This window comes from Psittacula echo (assembly GCF_963264785.1).
Source record: "Psittacula echo genome assembly, chromosome: 23".
In the NCBI taxonomy this organism is placed as follows: domain Eukaryota; kingdom Metazoa; phylum Chordata; class Aves; order Psittaciformes; family Psittacidae; genus Psittacula; species Psittacula echo.
In genome coordinates this window covers 3,120,937-3,133,274 of record NC_137748.1, presented here as the reverse complement: position 1 = coordinate 3,133,274, position 12,338 = coordinate 3,120,937, and the positions used below count along the sequence as shown (strand labels likewise).

The following is a 12,338-nucleotide window of genomic DNA, read 5'->3' as shown; positions in this document are numbered from 1 at the left end:
GTGATGGACATGGAGACAGTTTGATGTCCCCATCAGGCACAGCTCTGTGTCCCCGGTGGGCTGGGGCCATTTGAAGTGGTTGTGAGACACAGTGGAGGCCGTAACAAGCCTCATGGCCCCACTGCAGCCCCACTACAGGGGCAGCTGGGTGGTGCTGGGGGACAGGCGGGGGACCCTGAGGCCCACCCTGGCCCCATGGCATGGGCTCACCAGTGCCCCTGCACTCAGCCCTGACAGGGGCCGGGTATAAATAGCAGCCAGCTCTGTCACCTCCTGTCACATGCCCGGTGCTGGCAGGGCCCCCCCACCCGTGGGGACACAGCTGTTCCCAGGACAGGGAGGGGTGGCCATGGGGGCACCCCCACCGCGGGGACCCCCTCCCCAGACACGCGGAGCAGTGTGGGGGGCACGGAGCACCCAGGCTGCCCACATGGGGCATCGCTGCCACTTGGGAATACAGAGCCTAGCCTGGGGCGCTGGCACAGACCCCCCAGCACCCATTGCCAGAGCCAGGGGAGTTTCCAACCCCAAACCAGAGCAGAAAGGGGGTGCCTCACCCCCCCCCCCCCCCCCCCATGGGCACAAACTGCCCCCGCTCGACCTGCAGCTCTAAAAATACCCTGAGCTCCTGACAGCGACAGCTGGGTGCGGGGGGACCCGTGGGGGGACGGGGACACCGGCGCGGCCAGCCCCGGGTGCCCTGGCCCTGCACACAGCCTCTCTGAGCCCAGAACTCCACGCGGGGACTCCCCGCACCCCTCTGCTGAGCCTGCCCGCTGCCCCCTTCTGCCAGTGGGGTGCAGCAGGATGATAGAATCCCAGCCTGGTTTGGGCTGGAAGGGACCTTAAAGCTCCTCCAGCTCCAACCCCTGCCACGGGCAGGGACCCCTTCCACTGGAGCAGCTTGCTCCAAGCCCCTGTGTCCAACCTGGCCTTGAACACTGCCAGGGATGGGGCAGCCACAGCTTCTCTGGGCACCCTGGGCCAGCGCCTCAGCACCCTCACAGGGAAGAGCTTCTGCCTTAGATCTAACCTGAACCTCCCCTGTTTCAGTGTGAGCCCATCACCCCTTGTCCTATCGCTGCAGTTCCAGATGAAGAGCCCCTTCTCCGCTTCTCCACATTCCACCCCGGCAGCCACCACCGTGCCCGGCCTTGCCCCCTGTGGCCAAGCAGCCACCGGCACGGAGCCTGTCCCCGCTTGCCGCGGCGGCTGCTCCTCTCGCTTGTCCCCGGCCCTCCCCGCAGCCCCTAATCCATCTCTCGCAGCAGGAGATGCCTAAGCTGCCTTTTCATGCCTGCTCCTCCGCGCGCGAGCTGCCGCGCTCTCAATGCCGGCCCTGGCAGGAGATGTGTCGGACAAGCTGAGGGGCTCCGTCCCCCGCCAGCAAGGTCAAGGTGTGCTTAAGCCAGCTTCCCCCTCCCTGCACCCGCCCGGCCCCGCCAGGGGTTTGTCCGGGCCGCGCCATGGCACCGGGTGTCACCGCGCCGGGGGCCCTGCAGCCAGACCCTCACCTCAGTGGGGCTCGTACCCAAGGTTCAGCTCACCCCACGGGTACCCCGGGGTTCAGCTCACCTGACCGGGGCAGCCTACAGAACCGTGTCCCCGCCAGATCCGTTGCAGACCATCAGACCTGTTTAGACCAGTACAAACCAGTCCTGAGGACAGCAGGCACTGGTCCCTGCCCTCCCCAGCCCATAGGACAGTGTGTGTGCAGCAGCTCTGGGCACAGGCATGCAAACACGCACCAGTGGCAGCAGGAGCACCCCAACCCACTCCCATGTCACACTGCTGCGGGCTCTGTGTGTGCATTCACATGTATGTGCGTGTGCACGCGTGTGCCCACTCACACACGGGGGACCCATCCCTCTCTGTTCCTGTGGTGACAGCCCCTGTCCTCCACTGGCACCTCGAGCCAGCGCTTTTGTGGCTGGTTTTGATTAGAGGACCTTAAGTGTGAAACAAAGACAGGGACCTGGTCTGGGGGGGTGGCTTCCCCTGAGCTCCTGGGGGACCCCCGGAGGTCCCCATCCTGCCTGGCATCGCCAGGCACAGCCACTCTGTCCCCTGATTCTCCCTCCTGCCCAGCCCCAAGGGATGGGGAGGTGGGAGCTGGTGCTGTCAGGAGCCCCCCCTCAAAATATTGCCCTCCGGGTGGTGCTGGCTTCCAGCCCAGGAGTGGGGCCATGCGTGGGGCTGGTGCCAGCAGTTGTGCCAGCACCAGTCTCACTGCGGGTGTGCACCGCGGCTCCTGGCCCCATAGAGGGACTCAGAGAGGGGCCAGACCTGCGCTTTGTGCCCATGGCTGGGCTGGGGGTGCTGGGCCAGGACCTTGGGGGGTTCCAGAGGTGCCCCCATCCCTGGTACTCCCATGGACCCCACAGCACTGGGGGAGTCCTGGGGACTGGGACTCCACAGGGACCATGTCCTGCTTCAGCAGGAACACGGAAGCCACCAGCCTCTCTGGAGGTGGTGGCACCCATGGGCCACCTGGAGACCCCAGGGTGCTGTGGGCAGGGGACTGGCAGCACCGAATGCCCACCAGTGTCCCCCAGTGCTGTACTGGGATGCAGAGACAGTGGAGCAGAGAAGCATCAGGACTCCTGTGTGTCCCTCCCACTGCACAGCTTCTGGGGGGGCTGCAAGGGGGAGATGGGCTGGTCCCACACTCCCAGTCATGCTCAGCCTGGCCTGCAGGCAGCACCCACCTTCTCCTGCTGGGTGCCAGGATGGGTCCTTGTCCTTTGCCCAGGCCCCCACAGGGAAGCCTTTGGAGAGGGGGCAGGACCTGGTGCTCCTGGATGATGGGACCAAAGGGATTCTCCGGCCACTCTGCATGTCCCTGCAAGGTGACACCCCTGGGCAGCACCCCCAGCCCACCCCGCGGTCCCTCCTGGGGCTGGCTGACACCTCTGCTGCCATTCCTCCCTCCCGAGGAGGCCCCAGCACCTGCTCCGGATGGGACCATGTCCCTGCGTGTCCCCGGTGCCCAGAGGTCCTAGGGACCACTTGTCCACCAGCACCCCACAGCACCCAGGAGGATGGATGAGGAGCGTGGGGCCAGCCCCTCTCACCCCCTTTGGAGGTGACGTCCCCCCTCCCTGGGAAGAAGCCAAAATCCAAAGCTTTTAGGAAGCCAAGATCCACGTGGCTGCACAGACACCCCCGATCCCCCTCCATCCCCGGGATGGGACGAAAGCCACAGAGACTGGGGACACCGGGGGGGTGTCACAAGAGCCAGACAGTGCATCCATGGGCCCAAGGGGAGCTGGGGTTGGTGGCCGTGGGCTGGGTGCCCCCACCGGGGTCCAGACGGGCACTCAGCAGCACCCATCCCACCCCGGTTCACCCACAGCCCCCCTATTCCTGCCTCATCCAGTGCCATGGGGACCCCCCCATTCCATCCCAGCCCCCCGTGTCCTGCCAAGCGCCGCGGTGAAGGGGGGGGTGTGTGTGTGATGGGGGCCGGGAGTGGGTGTGCATAGTGTGTCCTGTCCTCCCCCCCCCGGCTTTGATTCCTGAGCCCCCCCCTGCCCTTCCCCCTCGGCCCGCAGCCGCGCAATGGTTTCAATTACGCTCTGAAAGGCGGTGGGGCCTCTTTTCACGGCAGCCCGGGCTTCTCCCGCTCACAACAAAAGCTTAAGTTACAGGAAAGGCAGAGAAAGGGAGGGCGGGCGGGGGGCAGGGAGGCAGCACAAGGGCCCCAGCACCCCCCGGACCGAGCGGGCCCCGCCGGGCCCCCCCCAAGGCCCCTTCTCTGGGATGGTGCGCGGGGAAGGGCAACTCCCCCCCGACCGCTGCCAAAGCTGCCCCAACGTGGGTGAGTGCCCGCGGGTGCTTCCCCTGATGGGAGTCTCTGGGTGTCCCAGTCACTCCCAGTGTGTCCCAGTCCCCCCCGTCAGTGTATCCTGATTCCCCCCAGTGTGTCGCACATCTTCCCAGTGTGTCCCAGTCCTCCCTCCAGTGTCTTGATCACTCCCAGTGTGTCCCAGTTCCCCCTCCTCAGTGTGTATTGGCCCACGCCGATGTGCCCCGGCTCCCCCCAAATGTGCCCCAGATTCCTCCAGTGTGTCCCAGTCCCCCCAGTACATTTTGGCCTCTCTCCCCGAGTGTCCCCCTCCGGCTGCACCCCGGGGTGGCCTCGGGAACCCTATGGGGCCAAGGCGTGGGAGGGGGGAACGACTGGACCTGAGTGGGTGCCGGGGGGCCCGCGGCGGCGAATCCCCCCCCGGTGCACCCTAAAGCGGGGACCGGTGCAGGGTGTCGGGGAGGGTCAGCCCGGGGGGGTCAGCCCGGGGGGTTCCGTCGTGGCCCCGTCCCGACCCCGCGCCGAGGGGGGGGGGTTTCACGGCAAGGAAAAGTTGGAGGGGGGGGGCCGGTGGCGGGGGGGGGGGGGGCTGGGGGCGGGGCCTGGGGCGGCGGGGGGCGGGGCGGCCGCGCCGTTTGAATGTGATTGGCAGAGCGGGGGGGGCGGGGCGCGGGGGGGCGGCTCCGCCCGGTGGGGACGCGGCGCTGCCCCGCACAAAGGCGGCGGGAGCGTCCGGTGCGGCCGCTGCGCTGCCCCGGCACCCCGCACCCCCCCGGGACCCCCCTTCCGAACTCCCCCCCCGGCACCCACAGACACCGCCCGCACGGGTCTCCGCCACCGGGCACCGAGTCGGGGCAGCGGGACACCGGGACCGCCACGTCCGAGCACCGGGAGCCGTCCCGCCGCGCACGGTAGAGCGGAACACCGGGAGGCAACCAGGCGGGACCTGAGCGTCTCCAGTCACCGGGAGCCGTTCGGGCAGCAGGGGACCAGCAGCTCCGGACACAAGGAGCCGTCGAGGCAGCACCGGGCACGGCAGAGTCGGGCAGGAGGAGCGGCCGGCTGGGCACCGGGCACAGTAAACCCGGGCGCAGCAGCTCGGGGCACCATGGGCCGCCCCAGCGCGCTGCCTGCCCTGGCCTGGCTGCTGGTGGTGCTGAGCGTGCCGGCGCCGTGCTGCAGCCAGCTGCACGGTGAGAAGGGCATCTCCATCCCTGACCACGGCTTCTGCCAACCCATCTCCATCCCACTCTGCACCGACATCGCCTACAATCAGACCATCATGCCCAACCTGCTGGGTCACACCAACCAGGAAGACGCAGGGCTGGAGGTCCACCAGTTCTACCCCTTGGTGAAAGTGCAGTGCTCGTTGGAGCTCAAGTTCTTCCTGTGCTCCATGTATGCGCCGGTGTGCACGGTGCTGGAGCAGGCCATTCCACCGTGCCGCTCCATCTGCGAGCGCGCACGCCAGGGCTGCGAGGCCCTCATGAATAAGTTTGGGTTCCAATGGCCGGAGCGGTTACGCTGTGAGAACTTCCCCCGGCACGGCGCCGAGCAGATCTGCGTGGGGCAGAACCATTCCGAGGATGGCGGCTCACCGGCGCTGCTCACCAGTGCCACCCCCTTGGCCGGCCAGGGCACTCCAGGAGCCCCTCGTTACGCCACCCTCGACCACCCCTTCCACTGCCCGCGGGCACTGAAGGTGCCCAGCTACCTCAACTACAAGTTCTTGGGTGAGAAGGACTGTGCGGCGCCCTGCGAGCCCACCCGTCCCGATGGCCACATGTTCTTCAATGAGGATGAGATCCGTTTTGCCCGTATCTGGATCCTCATCTGGTCCGTCTTGTGTTGTGCCTCCACCTTCTTTACTGTCACCACCTACTTGGTGGACATGCAGCGTTTCCGCTACCCCGAGAGACCCATCATCTTCCTCTCCGGGTGCTACACCATGGTGTCGGTGGCCTACATCGCCGGCTTTGTGCTGGAGGAAAGGGTGGTCTGCAACGAGCGTTTCCAGGAGGATGGCTACCGCACAGTGGTACAGGGCACCAAGAAGGAAGGTTGCACCATCCTCTTCATGATGCTCTACTTCTTCAGCATGGCCAGCTCGATCTGGTGGGTCATCCTCTCCCTCACCTGGTTCCTGGCTGCTGGCATGAAGTGGGGCCACGAGGCCATTGAGGCCAACTCCCAGTACTTCCACTTGGCCGCCTGGGCCGTGCCGGCTGTCAAGACCATCACCATCCTGGCCATGGGGCAGATCGATGGGGACCTGCTGAGCGGCGTCTGCTTCGTGGGCCTCAACAACATCGACCCTCTCCGGGGCTTCGTGTTGGCCCCACTCTTTGTCTACCTCTTCATCGGTACCTCCTTCCTCCTGGCCGGCTTTGTCTCCCTCTTCCGCATCCGCACGATTATGAAACATGGAGGGACCAAAACAGAGAAGCTGGAGCGGTTGATGGTTCGCATTGGGGTCTTCAGCGTCCTCTACACGGTCCCGGCCACCATCGTCATCGCGTGTTACTTCTACGAGCAGGCTTTCCGCGAGCACTGGGAGCGCAGCTGGATCAGCCAGAACTGCAAGAGCTTGGCCATCCCCTGCCCGCTCCACTTCACCCCCCGCATGACCCCTGACTTCACCGTCTACATGATCAAGTATCTCATGACTCTCATTGTGGGCATCACCTCCGGCTTTTGGATATGGTCGGGTAAAACCCTGCACTCGTGGAGGAAGTTCTACACGCGGCTCACCAACAGCAAGCAGGGCGAGACCACGGTGTGACCCCCCTGTGCCGGCCACCTCCGCTGCCCTGCGCTTTTCATTGGGGGTTTTTGGGGGTGTTATTATATATTTTTTATTTTTAGATTATTAATGTCTGAGGGGTGTCTCTTTCTCTTTGATTTTTTTTTTTTTGTAATTAAACCTGTAAATAGCATTTGTAAGATTAATTATATATTTCTATTTAAAACATGGTAAAAGAAGAGGGGAAAAAAGGAGGAAAACGAGGGGGAAAGAGAAAAGAGAAGGGGGGAATAGTGAAAGGAGAGGAAAAAGAGAAAAAAGGGAGAAGAAAAAGAAGAAAATGAGAAGAAAAATGAGATAAAACGAGGGAAAATATAAAAGGGAGAGAAAAAAGGAGACGAAAATGAGAAGAAAAAGGAGCAGTAAAAGGGAGGAATAAAGAGAAGAAAAAGAGGAAAAGGAGAGGAAAAAGAGAAGGGGAAAAAGGGGAAGAAAAGGGGAAAAGATAAAAAAAATTAGGAAAAAATCAGGGAGAGGCAAAAAGGAGAGGAAAAAGAGAAAAAGGAGAGGAAAAGGAGAAAAAGGAGAGGAAAACTGAACGGGAGGAAAGGGAGGGAGAAAGAAGGAGAAAAAAGCAGGGGGAAAGGGAAAAAAATCCCTTCCGAGGCTGGGCAAGGGTCCTGCCTTCGTCTCCCATCTCGATGCCGTCGGTTTCCCCGTCCCCGTGGTGCCGCGATGGCCGAGGAACGGGAAAGGCAACGGGATCGGGAATGGCTCCTGCCCACTCCGGCCCTTCCCTGCCCTGCCAGCCACCGAAAAAAGGGGGAAAAAGACAAAACCCCGCTGAAAATCCCATTTTTCTCTTTTCCCTTGGAAACTCCCCAGGGAAAGTTGATTTCCACGCCCCCCGCCCCCCGCACCTTTGCTCGCTCCCCCAGGACAGGGCTGTGTTTGTGTGTGTCCCCCCCCGGCTGGGGTCCCCGCCTGTCCCCTGCTCGGCCACAGACTTTTCTTCCCAAATCCCCTTTTAAACCGTCCTGCAAATACAAACGAGTAAAACCAACCGGTAACTTCTTCCTTAGGGCTGCTTTATTTCCCCCAGAAAAAGTAAGAAATTAAACTGGGGGGGTTCCATGGGGGCTGCCGGGCCCCCGACTTCCATCGCACTGCGGGGATGAGGCAGCGGCTCCCTCCAGCTGGAACAAAGCGCTTTGCAGCGGGAAAAGGATCCCCAAAGTAAGGAACTTTTGGGTTGTAGAGGGAGGGGGGGACCTCTCCTGTGCCCCCCCCCGAGGAAACAGCTGACATTTCCTACAGGATGAGGGGGTTTGGGCTGTGCGTGGCCCCCCGATCTTGAGTCTCTGGAGGGAAGTGGGTCCCAGCTTCAGTTGGGCTTGTTGGGATCTGGGCGATGCTGGGGCTCTGCTATGGGATGTTTGGAGCTGGAGGGGGCTGAGCGGGGCTCCGGGAAGGGAAGGATGGATTTAATCAGCTGCATTGCATTGAAATCGACCAAAAATACTCTTCCCAAAATGGAGAGGGAGACCCGGGAAGCGTGGACCCAGGACTGGCCTTGGGAAGCCTCTGCTCCTGTTGCCAGCGTTTCAGGGTGTTGGATCCTCCGGCAACAAAGAGGCTTTGGGAGGGTGGGGGGGATTGAGCCATTCTCTTTTCCCCAGCAAAACCCCGGGATGATTCCAAAACCCCGTTAAAAATCCCAATTCTCCAGCGAAGGGAAGCAGGAGCCGAAGGGGTTAAGGCAGCGCCTCTCCAGCACATTTTGGAAAGGAAAAACTCTTTGGATCCGGTTTAATTTTCCAGTGATGACTTGGAAAGGGGGAGAGGAGGGGGGAGGAACGGTATCCAGGGTTTTTCCCCCTTCCCATGGTTTGGAGAAGCCGTTTGAGTGCCGGGACAGGCCCCCCTGGCCCCCAACCCTCCTTCACCTTCCAGAATGGGAATGAAAAGAGGAAAATGGGGGTGATTTTCTCGCTGACGATGTTTTTGCTCCTTCCCAGGGGGGAAAACCACGTTGGTGGGGACATTGGCAGGACGATGCAGCCAAGGGGACGGGGAACACCCCCCTCGCAGCTCTCAACTCTCTGCACCCAAAGGTGCCATCACATGGGGGGTGCACCCTTGCCATGGGGATTGCTCTGCCCTTGGGCTGGTTCTCGTTATCCGGCTGGAGGATCCCACTCCCCAGCAGGCAGATCCCACCCAAGGCTGCTTTGTTTTCCAGAGGCGAAGCGCAGATCGCCGGGGGACGAGGGGGAATGTAAACTCTCCACCCAGGAATGCAGGAGCTGGGAAATGGATTTGCTTTTCAAGGCTTATGTGTCCCAGCTTATGGAAAACGGAGCTGGGATTACAGTGGCTGAGGCCAGGCACTGGTGGTGCTGAGCACTCCACGGGTGCTGCTAACACCCTCCTGGGGGGCTGTGTCCCTGTCACCCCTTAGTGGCCTCATGGACTCCTGTGATGTTTGAAATTAGAATTGGAGGAGTTGGGCTGGATCCTGCACCAGCAGCATCCGTGTGGCTCAGCCCAGGGCCTCTCAAAGGTGCTTTTAGTGCGGGTTGGAGGTTTTTGGAGGGTTTTGGCTCTTGGGGCTATTTGCAGCCCAAGTGGGGAAGGAGCTGGAGGGTGCCTGTGAGACACAGTCAGTGTGTGTGTCCTCTCTGTCCCCTGGGCTGTCATCCCAGCCATGGGTCACCCTGCATCAGGTTAACCCCAGGGACAGGTCACCCCAAGGATGGAGCTCCCTGGGGATAGGTCACCCTGGAGACAGGTTACCCCTGATCTGGGTCACCCACAGAACGGGTCCCCGCATGTCCAGCTAACCTCAGGGACAGGACACAGGGGGCAGGGGACAGGGACCTCGTGGCTGCACACCAGCCCTCCCAGGCTGCTGACTCCCATCCTCCTCTTCCTCTCTTAAGCCAAGCAAAGAGGGAGCGAACGCCGGTGGCGGGTCCTGCCGTGTTCCCTGTGCGGCCATGCTGGGGGTCCTTTGATGTCCCCTGATGATCACCGCTCTGTTTTCACAGCTGCCCGAGGCAGCAGAACTCGACTGAAGTGCAGCCTGTCCCCAGAGCACACACAACTCATCACACCAGTGCCTGGAGGCTCACAGGGCTCGTCCTGGTGGGGATGTGGACACCGGGGTCCCCAGGAGGAGCTACTGTGGGGTGATGGGGCTGGGCTCCATCCCAGCAGGGACACAGCCCCAGGGGTGAAACCAGTGCAGGGAGCAGGTGCTGGAGGGAGGGACTGGTCTCACTGGGGAAAGGATGGGTCATGGGATGTCCCCAGAATTGGCTGTCCCAGTGCTTCTGTCCCCCAGGCTGGGGTCACTCCTGTCCCCTGGCTGTCCTGCCCCTCAAACCATAGGCTCCTGTCCCCACATCCATGGGCACTCATGTCCCTCTGGGGGCCCGTCCTGTCCCCATGGCCCTCAGGCTCCCCTGTCCCCTGGGCTGACATGGGACATGTGAACTGTCCCACCAGCTCAGCTCCGGGTGACAATGCCCTCGGGGCACGGAGATCCCTGTCCCTTCTTGTCCCGTGTCCCCAGCAGTGATGGGGAGGCGTGGCAGCAGGAGGTGACAAGGAGCCCGGAGATGATGAAGGACAGCTTCCGGGGACCCACCGCTCACTGCTATTACCCATAAACGGTGTGACATACCCCAGGGTCCCCGTGAGGACATCGCTGCCCGCGCACGCCTCGATGCGCTTCAACCTCTAGGAGGACGAAGCCAGCAGGACTCGAGGGCACGGGGACGGCCCCCCCGGTCCAAGAGCCCGCCGGGGTGCTCCCGGCCCTCCCCGGCCCCGTTGTACCCCCCGGCCGCAGGCGCTGCGGCGGGATATGGCCGGGGCCGGCAGCGCCTGGCCCGGCTCCAGCGGGGACAGGCGGCGGCGGGGCTAAATCGGGCTCCCGGCGCCGCCGCTCTTAAAGGAGCCGGAGCAACCCGAGGGCAGGACGCGTCCCCCCGGCAGCCGGGATGGCTCCGGCCAGGGGTGGGCTTCCCGCGGCAGAGGGAAGGATCCCACCTCCCTCCCGACGTCCTGCCCTGGCCATGCGCTATGTGGGACCCTGTCTCCGTGCAGCGGTCATGCCTGAAGGGGGTGGAGGATGTGGGGCCACCGCCCCATCCCAGTGGCCCCCTGGAGAGCTTGGGACGAGGAGATGTGATGTGCTGTGTCATTCCCAGCGTCCTTCCTGGAAAACACGGGACACACAGATGTGTTTCCCCATATCCGTCCCAGCATCCCTCTTGGAGGATGGGAGATGGATGGAGGTGGGATGGGTGGGCACGGGACCCCTCTCCATCCTGGTGTACCTCCTGAGGGACATAGGATGGATGGGCACGGTTCTTCACCTCTGTCCAGCACCCACCCAGAGAAACAGATGAATGGACAAGGGATGGGTGAGCAGGGGATCCATCCCTGTCCTGCTGCACCTCCTGGAGAACACCCGTCTCCCAGCATCCCTCTTGAGGATGGTGGATGGATGGAAGGTGGATGGGGTGGGCATGGGACCCCATCTCCATCCCGGAGAACATGGGACAGACGAACCCTGTTCCCCACCTCCCTCCAACAGCTCACCCAGAGGATGGGATGGGGCGGGATGGGGATGGGGATGGGATGTGCCCGGTCGGGGGCGGCTCCGGAGGCGGTGTCGCCGCTGGATGCGGGAATGTTTTTGCAGCTGGAGCCGATCAGGGGCGGGAGGGGCCCTGCGGGGGGAGGGGAGCGAGGGGGGAGGTGCAAAGGGGAGTGCGTCGTTGTGTGTGGGGGAACGTCGGGGCTGTGCGTGCACAAGGGGTGTGCAAGGGGCGGTGTGAAGGGGAGAGGGTGCGCGTCACAAGGGAGCTTGTCCTCGAGCAGGAACACGCGGGTCTGTGCACACGTGTGCAAGGAGGGGACGCACGTGTCCCCCATGATGGATCATCCCCCAAAACTCCGGATTCCCCATTGCAGGGATGCTCCGTGCACGCGTACTGCAACATGCCATGGCGCATTCATACACATGGACTGCGTGTGTGCGCGTTCCCCAGCCATGCATGCGCACCCCACACGTATGCACATCTCCGCTGTTGGCTTCACCCCCCGTACACATGCTCACACCCCAGGCCCACGAGCAGCCTTCCCGTGTGCATGCACACGCCATGCACAGACCATGGATGGATGGATGGATGGATGGATGGAGGGAGGGATGGGTGGATGGAGGGAGGGATGGGTGGATGGAGGGATGCAGTGAGGAAGGGCTCTCAGGCAGCGCCACAGGGCCGTGCCTTTGCCTGCACCTCCCTCTGCTGCCCGCTGTGGCACCCGCCCGCGCCCGCGGGGTTTGGAGGCGAACGGGGGTTGTTGGTTTTATCTTCTGCAAACCGTGGTTCAAAACTCATTTAATGCTCTTTGGTTTTGGGGGGATGGATTCATTAAAGCCGGTGTCTGGTTTAATAACCCAAAATGCGTCGTCCCTCCAGTTTTGAGGTGTTTCTTTAGCCGCAGTTCTGGGGACGCGGGGCTGGATCCATGCCGGTACTGCGGAATCGGGCTGCCATCGGTGTGATGAGCTGTGCGGTGGGTCCGGTCTCAGCGCCGGCCCCATGGTTGAGGTGCAAAGCCTTGCTCATCGCAGGAATAAGTCCCTGTGTCTGTTGCCATCTCCCCACACCGAACACTGCCTGTCCCCGAGCTGTCACACCCAGGTGGGTGCGATGGCACGGGGGGGGCAGGGGCTCCCTGAATCCTGGGGGGCTGCTGCTGTTCCCTGTT

The 12,338-nt window shown here is 62.8% G+C and overlaps 1 protein-coding gene across 1 annotated transcript; it reads left to right on the top strand.

Moving 5' to 3' along the window:
• Positions 1-4,916: 4,916 nt before the first annotated feature.
• On the top strand, positions 4,917-7,489 carry FZD2 (frizzled class receptor 2; the record flags this gene model as incomplete). Its single annotated transcript, XM_080633514.1, has 1 exon — positions 4,917-7,489. The coding sequence occupies one exon, from the start codon at positions 4,917-4,919 to the stop codon at positions 6,588-6,590; it is 1,674 nt and encodes a 557-aa protein (XP_080489640.1). The 3' UTR covers positions 6,591-7,489.
• Between the last annotated feature and the right edge of the window lie 4,849 nt (positions 7,490-12,338).